Source organism: Lissotriton vulgaris, chromosome 1_1 (assembly GCF_964263255.1).
Source record: "Lissotriton vulgaris chromosome 1_1, aLisVul1.2, whole genome shotgun sequence".
NCBI classification, from domain to species: Eukaryota; Metazoa; Chordata; class Amphibia; order Caudata; family Salamandridae; genus Lissotriton; species Lissotriton vulgaris.
Window position 1 is genome coordinate 963,874,361 of NC_141685.1, and position 22,033 is coordinate 963,896,393.

At 43.8% G+C, this 22,033-nt stretch overlaps 1 protein-coding gene across 1 annotated transcript in view; it reads left to right on the forward strand.

The window, feature by feature from the left end:
* The window catches only part of NAB2 (NGFI-A binding protein 2), a 161,280-nt gene that overhangs the window by 16,534 nt on the left and 122,713 nt on the right, over window positions 1-22,033 (forward strand). The window contains exon 2 of the mRNA XM_086959979.1: window positions 20,536-21,343. Within this exon, the coding sequence (XP_086816105.1) occupies window positions 20,536-21,343 (808 nt within the window). The remainder of the gene's footprint in view (window positions 1-20,535; window positions 21,344-22,033) is intronic.

The window sequence follows — 22,033 nt, forward strand, 5'->3', positions numbered from 1 at the left end:
GAGACCTACAAGAGAAGCTAGTGAGGGACAAAAAAACAGAAGCAGTAAATCAAACGCTGTGTCATGAAAACACCTGCGCCGGCTCAGACGGCCGCTGCACAGAGTTAGAGTGAGCAAAAGAAAAGGGTGAATGAGACGGACTTAAATTACAGCAGTACAATGCATTATTAGTTTAGACATACTGAGCATTCAGCTCCCTCAGTCACGCACGTTGCTTTGCTGGGACCTGCGTTCGTTCACCCCAGCACACACTTGCACTCACAGTATAGTCGTCTTCCTGCACCGACCGAACACAGTCCGCTGCTATTACCCTTAAAGTTACTTTAGAGAAGCGGAGGAGCATGTTCGGAAACAGGAGCCTGCGCAAAAAAAGGGATGCAGGGAGTGGTGAAAGGAAAGAAGCAGGCTCTACCATGTACAGCTTAGCGGCCATGGTGGGAAAGGGGCTACCAAGAGATCTGTCAAAGAGCTGCGTCACAGAAAAGAATGCTGCTAATAAGCTAACTGGAAGATCGACATGAATGAGCAGAGTGGAGAAGGAGAAGAAACCAACACAGACTTGTTGGTGGGGAGGGGTTAAGAAACAGACATGCATCAGTGTGTGCAAATTAAAAGTACATTGTGCACTTGCGCCACAACAAACTTAAGAGCAGTGCTTGATTACACTGAAGCGCTCGGTGGCAATGAAAAACACGTCATATGGGCCTTAACTGAGTAAAGAGATTAGGGGTGTGAGAAGAGGGTAACCCAATGTGAGGCAAGATCGGGGGTGCTAGAGGTGACGTATGGGAAACAAAGGGCACGACGGGAGAAGAGGGCAAGAAAGGATGGGGTTTAACTAAGGTAACCGAAGGGGCAAGCCTCGGGAGGAGAGGAAAGTTCCAGGTGGTGGCCCAGGGGGCGTGCTGCGAGGTGAGGATGTGATGCTAAGAGACAAGGAGATGGAGCAAGGGGAAGGGTTGAGGCGAGGAAGGCGCGAGAGCGGAAGGGATGGAAGGGGCAAGAGCTGAGGTAGAGGAGGGGAAACAGAGCACTGAAGTCGGGGACTGAGAGGGAAAGAGGTGAGGCCAGGATGGAAAGATGCCAGGCAAGGAAGGGATGGAGAGTGGCATGAACTGAGGGGGTACGATGTCAAGTGATGAAGGGGTGCAGAGGAGGGGGAGAAAGGGCAAGAATCTATGTCCGGAGGCGTGATGAAGAAAGTCAAAGAACAAGCGGGGGAGAGGAAAGCTGAGGAATGACCGGGGAGAGACGGCCACGGCCCAAGGAGTGACTTATGGAAAGGACAGAAAGAGGGACGACTAAGAGTGCAAAAGATCTATGGCAGCACTTTGTAAACCTACACACTAAATGTCTTGCAGCGCAGCACATGGGCTGACTCAGCGAGACCTAAAGAGGAAGTTTATATAAGTTTGAAAAGTTTTATACAATAGACCTGCTCTTCACACCCACATCACAGTGTGCTGACAAATCATGCACTGCAATGTCTAGATGTTACTATTTATATCGCTTGGCTTGTGCGTATGTGCATACATGGTAAGAAAGGGTGCAGGTTATGGTCTATTATGCTCTATTACGACTTGCAGACAAACACTATGTAAGTCGGTCGATCACAATGCTAGTAATTAGCTAGCAGTCTTTCTTTTGTTGGCGGATCCTCTGAATAAGGACAAGAATCTCTCATTATTGGGCGGCTTCACCAATGCCTACAATGTAGGAGCAGTTTTAGCACCAACGTTAAAGAAATAGAAGTCAAGTGGGAGGTTGTACAATTGTATGCAGTGCTGGTACAGATACTTTATAGGGAGTCCAATAACATGGAATTGTGCAGTTGAGATTAGTTCAGATTTGGGGATGTGTTATTTTGCATACCTGTGACAAAGAGCTTCATTCCTGATTTTGGACGTGTCAATATAATGGTCTTTGCTGTGAGACTCAAGGCATCAATTACATTTACCCATCTTGTGTAGATTGCACATTCCTCTTGCCTTCGGCCATTTTCATATTCACTTCTTTTCTTCTTTTGTCATCTTAGACTCTTGTTAAACTTTTTGGCAAACAATGAGGTCTTCTCTTGTGCAGGACATTGGTTTCACTGTTAAGCAGGGAGGAGATGCTAGTACATATTGTAAGTAGCAAAGCCTGGATTGGATGGGGACTGACTTCCTCGACAAGTGCAGAAAAAAAAATACCAGACTCTCCCCTTAAAACTGTACCCATGTTGAATAGCACACAGATTATATTTTGAAGATGAAAACAAAGGCTAAAATACTTATGTTATAAGCATGGAGAGTAGGAGACCTTTCCCAATATCCAGTTCAAAGGGTCCAGTAATGGCCATTTTTAACCATATCCTGGATTAGCAGAAGATAACAAAATAAAAGCAGGTGTCAACTATTGCGCAAAATGGATACAGAATAAAATTTATAGATTCCCCATGCCAGATTCGACAATAGATATTGATACCTTCTGTTCTCTGCAAATACACAAAGGGCAACCCCAAAATTAACTTCCTAGGTTTGAGAGAGGGGTAATACAGAATCAATATATCACAAAACCTCCAACTCAAAATGTATTCCTTCTATATAAAGGAAAAACATCCAACAATGATCCATGACATTTAACACCAAAATTATCAAAATAACATCTGTTTATTTCTCATACAAAATATAGTCGCATAGTTTCATGACAAAATCCATAATGAATAATACATATTTTCTAATTATCCAAATGTTTCACTGTCACAAACCCCATAACCCAATTCCCAGCATCTATACCAAAAAGTCACACCTCAAACACACTAATTAAAAGAAATCCAGAATGACTCCCAAACCCCTTGACTCCCAATCAGGAGAGTACATATTTCATCACTTCCAAGTAACTGGGTCCAAGGTCATTGTTGAATGACTTTTCTATGTAGAAGGGATACATGTTGAGTGTGAGGTTTTGTGCTATATTGAGCCTTCTGTTCTCTACCACCTTGGTCAAGAAGCAAACAAACTAATAATGAAAATGCAGTCTTTGCCTTGACTTTACAGATTGATTTGATTGATCAATTCTTTATGGATTTTGATTAATTCTATTTGATAACCAGTTATCTGATTCACAAATAATTTTGTTACTGATCCCTCTGCTAACACGTCAACTTTTAGATTACTGATCCTCAGGTTCCCGAGGGGTTATTGGGTTGTCCATTCCTTTTATGGTTCTAATTCTTTAGAACACATTTTGCTTGGGTGATGTTTTTCAGCTATGTATACTCTATGATGACTAGTTTGGCTGACTAAAAGATATATTTCAAAAATAAAAAAACTGAAAATGTCTGCTTTAGGCATGTTCTCTATATTATATTATTTTCAAATTTGAAACTATTTATATTTAAAAAGTGTGAACGTATTCTACCTTTCTTGAATTCAGAGAGAACACAGCTGATAGAAAAATAATAGTACGAGTAACTTTTCATTAGTATTCGGTCATGAAATTCTCCTTTTTAAAAAGTAAATTTGTTGCATTGCAAACATTCCCACAACTTAGTACCTGCAAGTTTGTGAGGTGAAAACGGTTAATCTTAAACACGAAGGTCAGTGTATTTAATAAGAGGTCCTTGTAGGTTTTAATGACTTAGATCTCTCCTAAAATTGCCTGGCTCAGAGATAAAGGATAATATAGTCTCTGTACATTTAGAACTGTAGCTGGTATTGGCTGACAGCCTAGGGCAGTGATCCTATGTAATTACTGAATAGACGGGAGAGCATTTTGTAGTCCACTGTTTGATAGGTTGCTGCTAGGTCAAGTAGGATGATAGTTTCAGTTGGTCTCATAGCAAGGGTTGTGACCAGGTCTTCTTTGACAATGTATTTTGTTGTGTAAGCCCCTCTCCCCTGGTGATTATCATCTAGAGTATTATTTGATTCTACAAGTTCTTACAGTTGGCAGGTTGCCTCTGCCTCCATGTTTTTACCAATAAATGGACGATTTTGAGAAGGAGCTACACACTGTACCTCCAGGAAATGAAGCTTTCCAAATCCCTCATATCTAGCTATAGGACCTCTCATCGCAGAAAAAGGTACGAATGCTGATGACTGTCCCATTGGGAAATCTTCTCTCTGCTTGCCCCTTTCCCAAACCTTTTATCATGACTGAGCTGCTCTTCCCCCGTACTCTTCTCTTTTCGGGGAAGAGCAGCTCTCAGTCCATCATTGGGGAAGTTGAAAGATGCAGTCAGCTTATGAGCGCCCTGTTACTTTGTGTAAGGATTTGCACCCTCACCCCTGCTTCACTTTTGTTCCTTTACTTGGGAGTGCCTCACCATACTCACACCCTGGTCATCAAGGCCCCGCTTCTCTTCCTTTAGACTGTTCATGGCATGTAAGTTCTTTGTTGAATATTGCTTCTCTGCCAGGGCTGGTGAATGTCCATCTTTGCGAGGTATGCATCAGGAATACCATTTTATCTCAGGACCCAGTCTGCTGACATGCTCTGTAGAGTTTTGGCGCCACCAGACAAAGGTAAGCAAAGAAAAGTTGATGCAACAAAAGGGAGGACCAAAGAGAGGATGGGAGAGAGGCAAAGAGAGTGAGGAACAAAAAGAACATAGAGAGACAGAAACTTAGCAAGTCATAGAAAAAGAGAAGGGATAAAACAAGACAACAAGCCTTAGAATAACAGACTGCAAAACTCCCCCAAAAAAAACTACTACTTGTTTCAGTTCGAAACCTCACAATCTTTTCAAAGTGAAACAATAACCCCTTTAGCTGGAGAGCACGCCACACTCCACAGACTGGTGCAGAATTCTTACAGAAACAATAGAAAACCAAATCACACACCTGTTATCGGTTAGTAAAGAAGATAAACATACAGATAGATGCAATTGGGAAACACACAAACACAAAGCAAAACGAACGTTTGAAGCATGTCAAATTTTTGAGATAATTGCATTTATCTAAATGGGGATATGCAAAAAATCTGGCATGGATCCGGCCCTCGAGGGCAGACTTTGGAGAACCCTGGCTTAGAGGATGCTAACTAGGAGCAACGCTGTAGCAACATCATTACAGTGAAGAACCCAGGAACAGGTGTTTGATTGCCTCGTACAGGGTCCGTGATGAGAGACAAAATATGGAAATTGCTTGGCATAGATAGACAAAGGAAGCAATGTCAGACCATATCTGTTAACAATACGACCATAGCTCTGTGGAAAATGGGATACACTTCCGATTATGGTGCCCCATCGGTGAATAAGTAGAGCTGCTACTATGAGGAATGTGGGTGAAGAATCACTGACTTCCCTTAAAGATGAGCACACGATTCACATACTGCCGGGGACATCCAAGGTTTTTTACAAAAGACAGTCAAGGGATTTTCAACATTCGGACCCCTCAGGGAAACATAAGCAAACCTGGTACAATACCTACGGTTCTCAGGAGCGTTGGCAAAATGTGTAAACACTTAAAGGGGCCATCGGGTGAATAATGTCACGAAACTTCTCAAAGCCAGAGCAGGTATCAAACAGTCAATTCAAAAAAAAGCTTTTATTCGATTTGTACATACAAATCATACAAGCAAACGATACATAGTTAAAATGTTTAAAATCACCATATGAACACTTATAAGAAAAGATGGTAAGACGATGTGCAAAAGGCTGGAGTGCAACAATTAATAAGTAATCTTGCCATTTTGAGTCAACGTACTATTATAAAATGCAAGACATTCATAAATAAACAGACAGGAGATCAGTAGGGATTACTCGATAGGCCTTTCCTGGCAGCTGTACATCAAAATTTTTAAAAAATCATAAAATACTGTGGACATCAACAAATAAGAATAATACCTTAATTACAGAAATTGGTATAAAACTTGAAGGCGTATATATACAGACAGGAATGTAAACAGTAATAGCAGCATAATACAATTCCTGGCAGCTGTATAACATAGGTACAGACAGGTAAGTATAAAAATATTATAGTGCAATACTTTTCCTGGCAGCTGTACACTTCAGAATAAAAGTAGCCAGAAAAAAGCAGATCTCCTCGTTCTCTAATGAGGATAAAAGTATCAGTGCTGTTTCTGTAGTACGGATATTATATTTAATAAAAATTGGCTTAAGGTATTTTAACCTGAGAAAATGAAAAAATTTACAGAAAAGTAAAAAGTGGCAACTACTCTGCCGAGAAATACTGTCACACGGACAGGGTATATCTGAACTGGTTCTTGTGTTTGGAAATGCAACCAGATGGTGAACAATACCCAATCTGACACGTGTTAAAACATACTGATGAGAGGGACGGGTCACATACACAAGATAGGATTGGAACCCCGAAGTTAAATTTAAATCTTTATAAAATTTCACGGTAATAAGATTGCCAGAAATTTTATCTCGCTCTGCCTTTCGGAAGTTTAGAAACGTTGTCTTAATTTCTTTTTTTGAGATAGAAACAACCTCATCAGGCTCACGGAACACATCAATATTAAAAAGAAGGAGATACCAACGGTGGATGTATCTCAACCACTGTATGCGTGAAGAGTGGTCCAAGCCTATACAATCAAGAATAATATCCTGAGTAAATCGAGTCTCTGGCTTAGCCCAAATAGAACGCCACAATAAAAGTGGCCGGACTGCTGCTAAGTCAGAAATGAACTCGATCCCGACTTCTTCATGGATCAGCTGAATGGAGGCAGAAGGGGGAACACATAACAACCTCCTTAAAAACTTATTTTCCTCCTTCTGCAGGGATATACCCTCACTATGGCCCCATACACCTGCCCCATACAGTGCAGAGGAGACACAACAAACATTGTATATGTTCATCATGTCTAAAATGCTTCGTGAGCCAAGTTTAGAGGCAAAACGAAAAATACTGCTAGTAGACCGCAGCATTTTTAGTCTGATAGAATCAAATTCCGAGGTCCAAGACCCGCTATTGTTGTATGTAATTCCTAGATAACAAAAGGACTTGACAGGAGTCAACTTTTCCTTATCCAGGAAAAAGGTATGCTTTACCTGCTTAGCTGCCCGACCGCATGACATAACATACGTCTTGGTTTTGTTCACGCGGAGCCGCCTAACTTGAATAAACTGCATAAAATTATCGATTAGACGCTGAAGGCCCATCTGTGTTCGGGATAAAAGAACAGCGTCGTCCGCGTAAAGTAACAGCGGAACTGGTTTACCACCAATCAGGGGGGCATCTGCTGGGATGTCAACCAAGGAACGGTCGACGTCATTGATAAAGAGGGAAAATAAAAGCGGGGCCAAAACACATCCCTGGCGTATGCCCCGAGACACTTTGAAAAACGGGGTACATTCGCCAAGGGTGCCATAGCGGACCTTACAGGAGAGTTTTTCGTAAAGTCTAGCTAAAAAATGAACTATTTCCCTCGGAGCCCCTGCATCAAGCAAAACCTCCCAAAGAATGGTGTGGTTAACCAAATCAAAAGCGCTGCTCAAATCAGCAAAACATAAAAAGAGGTTGCCATTTTTAGCCACAGTATATTTGTTAATTAAAAGGTCCAAATTTACACATTGGTCCAATGTGCCCAGGCCTTTCCGAAAGCCATATTGGACTCTAGCTAAGATGTTAAAATCAGTTGCCCAGTCTTCCAGCCTCTTGAGCAAAATCCTACTCATCACCTTTACAGAGGCGTCCAATAATGAAATTGGACGGTAGTTAGAGGCCTCTGATTTATCACCTTTCTTATGTAGAGGAATAATGACCGATTGACCCCAAGTAGACGGGAAATTAGTTTCTGCCGCGCAATTAAATATCCTCGCCAGGATGGGAGCCCATAGAGCTGGTTCATCTTTGTATAAATCCAGCGGGACCCCATCGGGGCCAGGGGCCTTACCTCCTTTGCTTAAAGAAATTGCTTCATGGCTTTCTTCTAATGTTATTCCCAACGGGAGGGGTAGCCATGGAGTAGACTCAGGTGACAGTGACTCAGGAGATAACCCTTCTGGATTGAAAATTTTGGAAAAATGACTGACCCAGTCGCTACATGCCACATAAGATGTTAATTCTGGAACATCTTCTTTATTGAGAAACGGGCTGTTAATTGTTTCCCAATACAGTTTGCAGTTTTTGGTCTCGGCTGCTTCCTTCAACTTATCCCACGCCTCAATCTGTAATACCCTTTTCCTAGTATTAATTGCTATTTTATATCTAGCCCTAAAATATTGTATATCCGTCTTATCGCGTGGTTTGGTACCTAAAGCATTCTTTAAATCACGGAGGGCGACTATACAGGTCTTATCGAACCACCCCTGCTTCGGACTACTATTGGATAACGGGGCCTTAGTAAAAATACCATCAATAATACTGTTCATGGAGACAAAGTGAGCTAATAGGCAGCCTGAGTCACAGTCATCATCCAAACAGAAACTAATTTGGTTCTTACAGCTAGTAAGAACCTCTTTCTGCTTAGCCTTAGAATTTAATCCAGTCCATTTAATCCTTAGACCCTTCGGTCTAATAGGTACTAAGTCGGTTGAACATTTTCCGCCTGAAGCTGTCGAGGTACCATGCCCCAGGAGGGTAACACGAAGGCTGTTATGGTCGCTGAGACTTTCTTCATTTACATACAGATCAGTAAAGTCTCCACTGCTAGACAACAGAATATGATCTATAAATGATCCTGCATCTCTGCCTGTAAATGTAGGGCATATTATTGCCTGGTTGTTTATGTTACAGTTTAACAGGGTCATGTCTAGTGTGACTAGCATATTGTTTAATGTGGAACCATAACTGCAATGTTGGAAGTGAGGAGAATCCTCCCTCACACCCAAACCCCCCCAATGGCTACTCATTGCTGCACCAAAGCCGCAGATGTTCCCGTTAGACAAATGGCAGGGCTGCAGGTTAAAATCCCCTGCCCAAACAACCTCGGCCTTTCTTTTCGAGATACCAAGGGCCTTGGCAATTTCCCTTTCTAGAGGCGGTAGAATATCCCCTCTGGTAGCATCAAAGATATTGTTGTAGAAATTTACTACAACTAAATCAATATTCTTCCTGCACTCCACCCTTATAACCTGGCTATGGGTCCCAACTGTCGTGCTGTATTTGACCATACAATCACACAGCTTGGTAGATAAAAGCAACAAAATGCCCCCCTTAGCCCTACCCGAGCTAGATTTGGTGGCTCTAAGACAGTAAGATGCGTACCCTTCGATGTTAATGGGGTCCAGACACCAAGTTTCCTGCAACAAAATTAGGTCCAATCCCTCCCCCAAAAAACTGGTCCAGAAGGGTGTACCTAGTTTGCTGGCAAGGCCAGCAATGTTCCAGGAAACAAGAGAGAGTCCTGCTGGTTTACCAGAATCGCCAACTACAGACGACTCTGGCTGAATTGCTCGTAATAGAGTAGGACCATCTTCCCGAGAGATGATATCTGGGCTTAATCTGGGGGTAACAGTAGCTGTACATGCATCAAGGCTATCCCTAATTTCTATACGCGGGAGGGGTATCAGCAAGCAGGAAGGTAAGAGGGAGAACAAAGCGGCACTCACTGCAGGTGAGCTCAGTGAGGATTCCAAACAGTCATTCCAGGATGCCTACTGATGATGGTTAGAGATGCTCTGTTTTTCCCTTCCTTGGATGAACTCTTCAGGTCAAACCCATAGAGCATCACTGTATTGTGTTATCCTGAGATGAAGGAGGAAGGCCTTAGATCCTCGACAACTGGATGGAGGGAGGGGACCAGGGGCCGTATTATGCATTGGCATTGTTTGCGCCTGGCGCACCTTTTAAAAGAGCGCCGGACGCAAACAATGCCAATGCGCCCCATTATTGTGAATGCGTTGCCGCCAGGGCAGGCGCGAATTCGTCCTTCCCGTGGGCAGCGCATTCATGTGAAAACACGGAGCAGCCGCTCTGTGTTTTCTCAGTGCAGGCTGCAGCTGCCTGACTTTCAAAGGGGATTAGAGATCCCCTTGCCAAGGGGATGTCTGAGAGGGTCTATGGGACCCCCTTTACAAGCTGCAGAGAGCTGCAGTCCGGAGGCGCACTAACAGTGCGCCACCTTTTAAATGGCGCACTGTCAGTGCGCCTCCTGAGGGGTTCGTTGCCTCTGCGCCTGCGTCTGTAATATGGCGCGGGCGCAAAGTCAAAGGAATTCCCTCATTTGCATAGAGCACGCCCCTATACAAATGAGGGAACACCCTCTGAGTGTAGCACTGGCACTTTAAGCGTGCCAGTGCTATCTGTATTATAGAATGGGACGCCCAATTGTCTGCGCCCCCCAAAGTGCCCTGGGCCACGCAAAGCGGGCGCAGACGCCCATTGGGCCCCGGAGCACCTTCTGTAATACGGCCCCAGTAAGACAGGAGGGTGAATAGGGGAATAGACCAAGTAAAGAAACAAGAACAGTGTAGGAAGTAAAGGAGGTAGAAAGAGAGTGTGGGGGAGAGAAAACACGAAGTGTTGAGCCTCCTCGATCTGCTCATCAACTGAACAATTTTTTAGTGTTTCACTTCCCACATAAATTCTAAACAAGCATGTGTCTCTTGGGGTTAAACCGCCTACAAGTTGCTAGCTGGCTTTGCCATCTCACAGAGCTGTCTCGGCCAACGAGTCAAGCTCGTGCCCATCTACAGAAGTGGAAAGCCCACCTCCCTTTTTCTAAAGGTTTGTGTGAAAAGCGCTTCCTTCCTGACAATAAGTGCTTTCTTTCACAGTAGCGCAATAGTGTCCTCTAGAGAGGGGAGCAACTGATTGGAGGCTCTTGGGAGAAATGGTTATTGTCCCACTACTGATGACCATAGCACCGTGGAAACGATACCTTTTTAGGGACCCCAAATAAATTCAGCTTGTGGGGCCCTTCACGCCCGAATTGCAGCGCTTACTTGTGTCCCCTTGTGAAAAATAGCCACACAAAAGTGGCCCCAAAACTGCAGCCTTTTTACTTGCATCCCTTCATTTCACATAAGGCAGATTTGTGACCAATCCATAGTGAGTTTTGGATGTTTCATTTTGTTATAGCAAATTTTAACATACTTTGGTGTGTTACTGGTGCAGTGTTCCAAGTGGTCCTATGCACCAGATTGTGAGACAACTGAGGCGGAATGGATCGCCAGCCTGCCTGTCTGCCTGAATACCATTTTCAATTGTTGGCTGCTTGGAGGTCTGTGGCAGAGCGCGTTGAATGGACCTGTCCCTTTGCAGCAAGTTCATGCCGGTTTCTTAATGGGGACCAGAACAGGGACCACTGAGAAGGCTTACTGCATGCTCCGTCAGGTTTTGATTCTTTTTTGTTATTTACAGTAGCTGGGCATTCAGCTGCACAAACCTTCTGGTTCATAAGAAATGGATTACCTCATTAGTCGACTTTTACGCTGTCAACTAAATTACCCCAAAAAACTGAAGACACATCCAGTGTCCCGCCTTAGGGGTACGTTAAACTGCCAGCGTACACCAGCTCGCTCGGCATAGAGGCATTGCTGCTTAGTGGTCTACACCACAGTCGCACATCCCAACCGATGCTGCAGGAGACAATAACAATTAAATCAGAACATAGCCCAATCATGCACTGGCTGATCAGCCCGAAGGGCACCTGCAAATAATATTTTCTCTGAACTTGCCATTCCTTGCTGATCATAATATACCTGTTCTGTTTGAGAGTAAACCATGCATAGATCCTTTCCGTGCTGAGGTTGTTGCTGTACTGTTGGTATAGGCGCTGAACTACTACAGTGGGTGGGATTCTTCCATTGCTGGTGATTCACTTTCCCTGTTCACTCTAAGGTAAGCATGCATTGCCGCAAAAGCTGTACGTGTTCCGTGCTTGAGAAGGAAGCTTGCATTGCTGCTCTCCCTGATGGCTACTGCTTATCAAAAGGTACATATGGCAGCGAATGTAGAGACTGAAATGCAGGTCAGATGCTCAACCAGCTAGGAAATGTCTTGCAGCAGCATTCTCGATTCTCTTCAGCTTCTGAATTACTTGGTCAGATAAGGGGTTTCTATTCTAGTCTGAAGAGTGGTAGGCAGATGGCAGCTTCTCCCTTTTGGTGGAATCCAACGTTAGGAAACACTCTGTATAAACATCTCATCATGACAATGCTCCTTGGGACCTGATTCCCTTGAGTAATCAGTGAGAGGTTCTTATCCGTGATTACATGTAAATGCCTTAACGGATGTGATGGATTAGAAGGTATTCCGCTTACCACGGCTAGTATCTCAGATGGCACAAGAGTCTTACTTGGAAGAACCTCAAGGTTTTAATTATAACTATTACTTGTGTGTTGTCCACTGTTTTGAAACAGTTCATGCGCAAGGAGGAGACCAGCTCTGGTAACGGTCTAGGATATATGGTAAAGAGAAGGGGGTGAGGGTGAATCCTTGAGGGACTCCTATAGAGGAGGGAAAAGAGTTGGAGCAGTAGTGAGGTAGTGATAAAATGATGGATCTGTCATGAAAGAAGAAATGCATCCGAGGATAGTGCTTTGTATACCTATGGATCCATGTCTACTGAGCAGACTGGGATGATAGTCCGTATCAATGTCGGCAGAAAGAAGCAAGCGCAGTAGTGCGGATACTCTATTGGAGTTCAGTGTGGTCTTGATATTGTCTTATGTTTCAAAAAGTTCAGACTCTGTAGTCCTGTGTTAGATGAATCCTGTTTAATTGTTAGAGATACTCTTATTCTCTTCTATGCTAGTTGGTAATTGTGCAAAGGTTGTTACTTTAGTCACTTTGCCTAGGAAAGGGCTACTGCAGGTTGGGTGATAGTTAAATGGGAACATTTGGTAGGCACCGGTTTTTAATTTTAATATAGAAATGATTTAGTTCTTTGTGAATGGGCTAGATTCCAATGAGTGGTTGATGATCTTATCTGTCTAGACAGGGGTCCTCCAGAGGTTCTGAAGTGCCACAGAGCTGGTAAAATCTTTATGTGATGGAGGTTTGATGGAGAGTAGAATGTGCGGAGGCATGGGTTTGAGGCGATATAAAAGTTGATCTAAAGATCCTCCTTGGGTTTAGTCACAAGATATCTTTCGATGACTTTCGCTTTGGAGATTAAGATGATCAGCTTCATGAAGTTCTCTAAAATAGTAGTCAAGGTATAACTCATGGTCTCTCTCTCTCTCTCTCTCTCTCTCTCTCTCTCTCTCTCTCTCTCTCTCTCTCTCTCTCTCTCTCTCTCTCTCTGTATTGTTTACCAAAGCTAGGTCATACAGCAACAATGGCCTCTCAATCTGTGCTTGTCTCTCTATTTGACACAGGTATCTCAAACAGTTGCAAAGTGTACTAATCCACTCAGCAACTTCTCTTTCCCAATAGTTTCACAATACCACAAAGGGCAGTTAACCATCCAGAGCCATTTGTAAGCTCCTTTTAGACCAGTTCAAGTTACTCCATGTTTACTGCTGCTTCCTTCCTGGACTACAAACTGTCAGTGCTGGGTATGGCTCCTCTTTATAGCCCTGCCTCAACCAGTCTTGACTTACCTCTCACCAGATAAAAATGGGCTGTAAGATGGCTGCCATATTCCAGAAGCAGACACTTTTTCACAAGGCCCTTCAACGTTTGCTCAAATTGTTTAAGGCTACACTGCTTCCTTGGACACAGCTCCTATAGGGGAAGGCACCCTTTCTGGCCACACCAACAGTTGGTTGCATTTTTGGGTTGCCTACCCATGACTCTTGCTGAACCGATGTAATCTCCAACCCTGATATCCCAGCTGCAACGTGACGTTGAGTGGGATTTTGCTTTGGTGTGATGATGTCAACTGATGTCAGCCATTGACAGAACTGTTGAAATGAGATCGCTAGGTTGTTTGCAAGTGACGTTTTAGTTCAAACATGGATGTTGACATGTTTCAGTTGCTCTTGTGGAAATTTTGGCACTTATGGCTTTGCAATGGCTGGAGGTGAGGGGATGTGGTAGTTGAACTAAATTCTAGCACTATCACCATAGGTCCTGTGACATTTGATTCGATCCAGGGTTTGCTTCACTGTGTGACAAGGGCCAGAGACCAACTGAACTATGTTCTGTCTTGAACAGCATGTGTTAAGATAAGGTCACGCCAAGTTTGTCTAAATAGACATCGTAGTCCCCCATAATGCAAACAGATGTATGTTGTTACAACGCATGCTTTTGCCACGCATGCCTTTACAACGCAGGTTTTTCAACGCAAGTCGTTACAACGACATGCGTTGGGGGGTGCTGGATAGTGAATAGTTTAATTTACTCTTCCAACTCCAGTCCCCGTGGATAGTAGGGAAGGTGTTGGATAGTAAATTAAACTATTACCAATCCTAGAGCACCCCCCAGCGCAAGTTGTTGTAATGACTTGCGTTGAAAAACCTGCGTTGTAAAGGTACTGCGTGGTAAAAGTTGCGTCGTAAAGGATGTTTCCCAATGCAAACTGTAGGGTGTTTTGGTATACATCAAAGACAAAGTAGATCATTAAGACCCCAACGGCCCGCCCTGCAGCTAGACAGTGGCCACAAGCCCCATAGCAGAGAAATCCCACCAGTATCGGTAATCTCTCTGATGAAAGTTCATCCGGTGGTGGAATTGGTGTACCTTCCCTATTGTTTGATGCAGAGAAAGCTGCCAAAGGAGGAGGTAACTGCTGCAAAGCAAAAGAAAAATATACCTAATGTACAGAAAGTTTTCTCTCAGTAAGTCAGGGTCATTTAAATCCCGGGACCACCTTGAAAGGCATTCTTCCTTGCCGGGACGGCCACACCTCTGATGGCGGTCCCTGGAACGAAAAATAGTGACTGTTGCCATGCCCTACATAGTGTGGCGTGACCACCACTTTGACCTTGCTAACCAGTGGTGAATATACTATTGGATCTGGGTTTCCTCCAACAGAGGTGGCTGAGACTACACTGATGGAAACCCAGCAAGTCTGCCACCTCTAAATGGGCAGAACAGCCCAATTGGCAGGTTGTGAACACTGCTACTTTATGGAGGTGCTTCTGCTCTGCAGAACTCTAAATGACCACCTACGTCTTTGAAGTGGTGAGCAAATGTTGGATTGTAAGAATGAGGTCTGTAGCTAAGGATAAACAAAGTGAAGGTGGTAGTAGGGCTGAATTGAATGAGCTATGTTTCACATTCTGGAGTGTTATAGATTACAGTGGATTATTAAGGTTCTGAGCTTCGTTGCTGAAGCCTACTCCACCAGAAGTCTTCGTTGTGGTGCGATATTACATAAGGATCAGGTGTTCAGCAGTTATTACTTTAAGTAGGATTAACCCCGAGTCATCTCCTAGCCATACTCAGTAATAAAGAGCAGGTCAATATCCTAGTCTGATGGAATTGTGTGTGTTGTTTTTGGTTTTGTGCAGAAAGCTTGTGTTGATGAACCCTCTAGAAAGAAGTTGAGTTGACTTTGATGGTATCAAGGCAGTGGTTAGTTGGGTTTGAAGCAGGTTTATATTCATTTTATTTATTTCAGTTTTTATATTGAGCAGACCCCACCAAATAGGTAGCGGAGCACTCCACAAAAACAACAGATTACATAGAACTAGTGTAATGATTTCCAGCAGGTTCCGCAGGAGCGTCAGGAATCCGAAGAATATTCCACAGCCTTCCCCTACGGCCTTCCGACTCTATCAAACACTAGTGTAATGAATGGCTCGCCAGGGGAAAACAGGGAGACAAAACAAGGAAAGGTAGGGGGAAAAAACAAGATCTTGATGGAGTTCTTCAGAATGGATGTATGGCAACTGAGAATGGACACTTGGCAACAGGTGGGCTGTAAGGAAGGAAAGTACACACTCTATATAGATCAAACACAATACATAAATATACCCTGTCTATTTATGTATATGACTACTACATACCATATTTGTTTTGTCTATGTCGTAGAAATGGTATGTGGGATAATGGTAGGAATTCGTCTTGAGCTGTTACAAAAAAAATAACAGTAAGCACTGTTTTTCTGACCTCGTGCACATAAATATAAAATATCTGATTTGTTAACTTCTCACTCTGTATGTGGTAGAAGACTACTGGACAACATCCACTATTCTGATAATACTGAGCTGATGCCAACACCAATGAACGTTGCATGAAGATCTAAGAAACAAAACATACACTCAGATTTCTATTATGATCACAACATAAATCAATATATATGTAGGCAGCGCAGTGCACTGTTACCCTGATTCTAAGTCGTGAAGGTCGTAATCTGCGCCCCACTCTGGTCCACGCAAGAACCCCAGAACACATGTGAGGCTTGTCAAAGAATAAGCAAAAATGATGATGTGTTCAATGGGGATTTAGAATAGTGTGAAGGAATGACATGGAGGGAAATTTGATGCCCAGCCGGATGGCGAAGAACAAGCCCGGCCGCCGGGCGGAGCACCTGAAATGAGGAGGAAGGATGCGGAGCAGGGAGGGAACCTAACTAAACTAAGAGGCCCCAGTGTGCCCAGCCGGGCGGCGGAGACTAAGCCCGGCCGCCGGGCGAAGCAACTCAGGAATGAGGAAAGGACTGAGTAATGAGCCCGGCCGGGCGGCAGAGACTAAGCCCGGCCGCCGGGCGAAGCAACAAACACAAGACAAGGACAAAGGTTGAGCCCAGCCGGATGGCGGGGAAAAACCCGGCCGCCGGGCGGTACTCCAAGGAATGGTAAGCGTTCTCGTCACCGGGTAAATGCAACGAGACACCAGGGGACGCCAGGGAATAGACGTCCGATAATCTCCGTGATACAGTGGGGGGAAGGAACGCCGGAGCCCGCACGCGAGCACGAGGGCTGGAAACAATCCCACTGCGTAACCGGAAACATATCAGCAAAACAGGAAGACAGGCAACTGGAAACAGGACGGAACACCAGAATCAATGGAGCTAGACGCAAGAACGTAAAGCGTCGCTCCAAGAGTCATGATGACTTAAATAGTGTTCTAAATTAAAGGGGCAGTGTGTAGGGAACCTCGGGGCATGACAACTAGTTAACAGCATTTGGAGGTACACTGCATGGGCATATTAACGCCTTCGGTGCACACGACGCCCCCTGGCCGTCAAGCGTCACGGTGCGCGTGTGCGCACGACGGCTAGGGGCTGTCTGAATCCCGCCCACTCGTTAATTCTCCCGCAGAGCAGGAGAATTAACACCGCGCTCAAGGGTTTAACGACTAAATAGCAAGGAGGGGTCTATTAATTGATTTCTTTTAGGAAGTGTTTGAATAGGTGTACTGTAGAGTCTTCTGGAGAATTGGGAGTTTAGAGCAACCACCTCGCTCCAGGTCTTTATGGACACAGCTTGCAGTCCTGGATCTTTGTGTGATCGCCTGTTGCATCTTGGTTGTTGTAGTCTTAATTTTCGTCCATTGAACTAATTAGACAAACACATCTGAAAACAGTTATTTGAAGTTGAAGCGTTCAGGACTGGAGACAGTGTCCGCACTGACCTGGAGGGAGGTGATCACTCTAGAGGCATTTGAATTGCATCTGATTTGTTCAGAGAGTCTGTTCCAAATTCTGGGTACTTGAAAGGAGAAAGCTTGGTTAGGAGTTTAAGATTTTCATTGCCATTGGGCTTTTTAAGAGGCTCTGTCAATTTGCCGCTAGTGTTCCTCTGACCTCATATGATGTGAAGTTTACTTGTTAGGTAAGATGGCAGGTCGAGGTAAATCACCTTGTGTGCGACACAAGATGTTTTAAGTGCAATTGGGGCCTGAAGTTTGAGTAGTTGGAAGTCTCTCAAAATGTGTGAAATGCTGTCTGACTTTTTTGCTCCTTCGACCAGGTGTGGACTCTGAGAGGTGCCACAGAGGTTTCAGGTAAACCAGCTTGCAGAGCATTGCTGCCTTCAGGTGAGGTAAAGCCAGAGATTGTACCACTGTTCTGAACTCTGGTGGGATAATTGTCATCATCTTCCAGTGGATTTGGAAATGGACTGGTTTTGCCAGCTTTGGTATGTGTGGTTGCATAGTTAATTGCTAGTCAATGATAAGCCTAGTGAGTTTGCTGATGGGACCAATGAGGGAGAGATGCATTGATAGGATAGTAAATGAAGCCAATATTGTACTGGGGATGAGGTTCTCTTGAATAAATGAATATGAACTTGGTTAGTTTAGTTTAAAAGAGAACATGTTCATCAAGTGAAAGGGCAAATTCACTACTGTTCCATGGCAGGGATCCCCAGCAAAGTTTGTGCGTGTTTACACAGTTCTCCATGACTCTTCAGGGGAGGACTGGCCATTCTGCCACTCTGGCATCTTCCAGGTGAGCCACAGACTAAGGGTGTGCTTTCAGACCTTGATTTTTGCAGGGCTGAGTTTGGCTTTCCAGCAGGCACCTGTGATCCATTACCACCCTGTAAACAGGAATGTACTTGTGTCAAGGGTCAGAGTAAATTCCTATACAGGATGGAATGGAAGAGAACCCTTCCAGAGTTGGTAGTTATGTAGTGGAAGATGTTTCCTCAAGGGGAAAAACATTTAGTGGGGGGAGAAAATAATAATATTGCAAATGCATTAATATGACGGCGTTTTCACCTACCGATTTTTCCCTGGTGTCCGCTTCAAGAAGCCCAGATATTCAGAGCATGCAGGTACTGCGCTATATAAAGTAGCTTGACTATATAAAGCATTGCTCTGGTTGAGTATTGTTAAACATGTCTTGTTGTTTGGTTTGATCAAACTTGCCAGGGTGGCAGGTTGTATTTTAATGTCACTCATGTTGAGGACTATAAATTGACTGTGCGCCTACTCGGTACTCTCTAAGCACCTCAACTTGCTCCTTTAATTCGTGTTTTTTCTACATATATTATTATTTAATTACCTAGGACTCTAGGGCCATCAGAGTTCTGTACATGAATAGGCAGATGCCCAAATGATATTCAGGTACTGGTTAACAGAAAAAAAGAAAATCATATAAATAGGTATGATAGAGAATAACATTGATCACATAGACCCATTGGGACTTCAGACCATAATTAACCTTCAGAATACTCTGACATTTATGGACATCGCATCGCTCTGGTGGGCACGTACCCCTGCCTCCTGAGTTCCGAAAACCCTGGCTGTGTACCTTATAATCATTACTTTTTCATTAAATTTTTGATTGAAAATAAGAGATGCTCAATTTTATTTTTTAATCAGTAAATGTACCAAGTTTAAAAATATTTAAATAAAATGGATAGTCTTCCCCGTCTAGAACATAGCCTCAAAAATGATCTGATTAATTCCCCTACAAGAAGGAGGGCATCACACCTAGAGGCCTTTTTGTTCTTTTTTCATATGACTTCTTTGAGAAGATGGTGACAGAGACTGTAGGAAAATGAATCCCCGCTGTTGTGCTGCCTCTTTCCAACATGTTTACTCTGTAGGTCGCTCCTCATTTTCCGAGTACACAGTTAGTACCATAGTGTATTGCCACAGTTACCCGAGGGGCCACAACAAATGAATCCTGAGTCCCTGAGTCCCATCCGGAGCTGAAACTGACAGAACACTTTGTGTGCATGTGCTGACAGTGCCATGTAGATCAGCTATGCATTTCTTCTCTTCCATCTATGCTCAGAATCAATGTTTTTTCCCCAATTAACCATGACACCAGGGAGATGGCGCAATGTAGTGACAATGCACATATCCCGCTCCTTTACCAACACACGACTTGTAGAGACCATGCTACAGTCATCTCCAGTGCAGAGCCAACCTATAGCCTACTCTACTGTTGTCGTGGTGCCGCAACACTTTCTGATATGCCGAAGCACTGGAAAATAAAATGTGTCCTTTAAAAAGCCTTGTTAGCTTTCTGCGTGTTTTTTTTTTAATCTAGGAGACTGTCTCGTATCCTTTTCGGTTTTCTTTTTGCCTTACTTGGCTAGCTGCTGCCTGAAGCATAAGTCATAAGCAAGAATCTTTCAGATAAAGACAATTATGGCAACCGAAAACTGAGGGCTTCTGCAAATGCCAGTTTATAATCAACCTGTTTTCTCGGTGAACCCATTTTTCCATTTTTTTAAAAAAAAGTCTAAACTAAAAAAACGTTTCTGTCTGAGACCTGAAACCCACTTGATTAATGAGATCTGTGATGAGGATGAGGGGGTTGGTGTTAATTACAATATGCAGAACAAGCATTTATGAGGGGTATGACCTCCATGTTCAGACAAGATGTGTATGTATCCTTTTTATGAAAAGATGAAACACTATTTATCTTTTCCCTCCATTCCCCACCTATGTAAAAATTCTACTCTTACCCTCCTGTAAAGACCCACCTGAATATTGTAATTAGACGTCGCGAATCGAGACATGGCAGCACATTTGACAACCCTCCACTAGCCACCCACCCACCCTACATCATCCAAATACCCCATGTGCTTAAATTCTCAGCAAAAACTGGTTCACATCCTCCATTCCTTGCAAAGATGCATTATCTAAGGCCTTGCATCGCCATTCTATGGCAGAACGGTGATACCAAACAGGTTAAAAAAAGAACACGCTAAGCACATATTTGCTGTACTATTTTTATTTCAAACAATAATAAAAATGAATAACATTATAAAATCTGTCTATTACGTAACTTGGAATACTACCCAAATATTGATATCTGGTGTTTTATATCTTTCGAATTCTACAGATCCAGCTCTGAACAGATTACAATGTCATTACCCCGAACACTTGGCGAACTCCAGCTCTACCGTGTTCTCCAGAGATCCAACCTCCTTTCCTACTATGAAACCTTCATCCAACAGGGCGGTGATGATGTGCAACAGCTTTGTGAAGCTGGGGAGGAAGAGTTTTTGGAGATAATGTCACTGGTGGGCATGGCCACCAAGCCTCTTCATGTTCGACGACTACAAAAAGCTCTCAGGGAGTGGGCCACAAACCCCACACTCTTTAACCAACCCGTCGCCTCCATACCAGTCAACAGCATACCATTGTTTAAGATCTCAGAGACAGGAGGTAGAAAGTCCATCACCAATGGGCATGCTAAGTCCATGGAAAATACAAATAAAGGTTTTGGGATCCCTGCAGTTAGAAGTTTCAGCCCAAAAAGCCCTCTCGATCAAGGGGATAAACTTTCCCCTTTTCAAGACATGAGACTGTGGCAAGGTAGGAGTCCCGAATCGGATGGCTGTACCCCTGACGAGGAAGGGACATCACCATTTCCTCACAATTCAGAGAATGCAGACAAACTGGACCAGGAGATGGTGGAAACCATCTCAGAAAGTGTGAACCGCTTGTTGAAAAGTTTCCCACGGAGTGACTCGGTGGAGGTCAAGACCCTGCTCAAGCAGAACAAGAAACTGGCCAAGACAGTGGGGCACATCTTTGAAATGGAGGATCAGGACCACAATAGGGAGGATGAGATCCGGAAGCACAGCATCATCTACGGACGATTTGACTCCAAGAGGAGGGAAGGAAAACATCTCACTCTGCATGAGGTCAGTTACTGTTCACGTACCATGCGGCATCCTGTGGGCATTACATTTTATAGGAAGGAAATGGACGCCCCTGTTCAGGAGTAGCATTAGAGGGCACCCCTGTTTAGTTGACAGGGTTTAATAGTTAACAGAGTTCTCACATCATAAACTTTCTAAGGAAGAAGGATATTCTAATTAAAGGTTCCTGTTAATCGAGGGTGCACATTCGCCACAGAGACTGACACAGTAGAACCAAGGGAGCGTACTCTTGTAGGGTGGAAGTATCATCCTCAGGTGTTTAACACAACATAACAGGCCACATTCAAGAGCTTTATTAGCAGTTCTATGCGTTCAAAAAGTTGCACGTCCAAGCTGCCGCAGCCCGTGCAGGTAAGAGCGGTGGGGCCAGGTGGGGGGATTTCAATGATTGATGACGGGGGAAAATGGATTATTTATTTAATTTTCCCTCATCATCCGTCAAAAGCCCCACCGCTCTAGCCTGCATGTGCTGCGGCTGTGTACAAGCTCCTGAAACAAGCATTCCAAGCTGCTAATGTTATTAATATTGTAATGCTGGCCACAACAGTTAAGGTGACATTAGTGGCCACCAAAGCAACATGACCAGCAGTGGTCACCTCAGTGCATCAGGCATGGATGCTAGCAGTAATGTGAAAAAGGCTTTTTCAATGTGGAATGCCTCTGTATATTTAT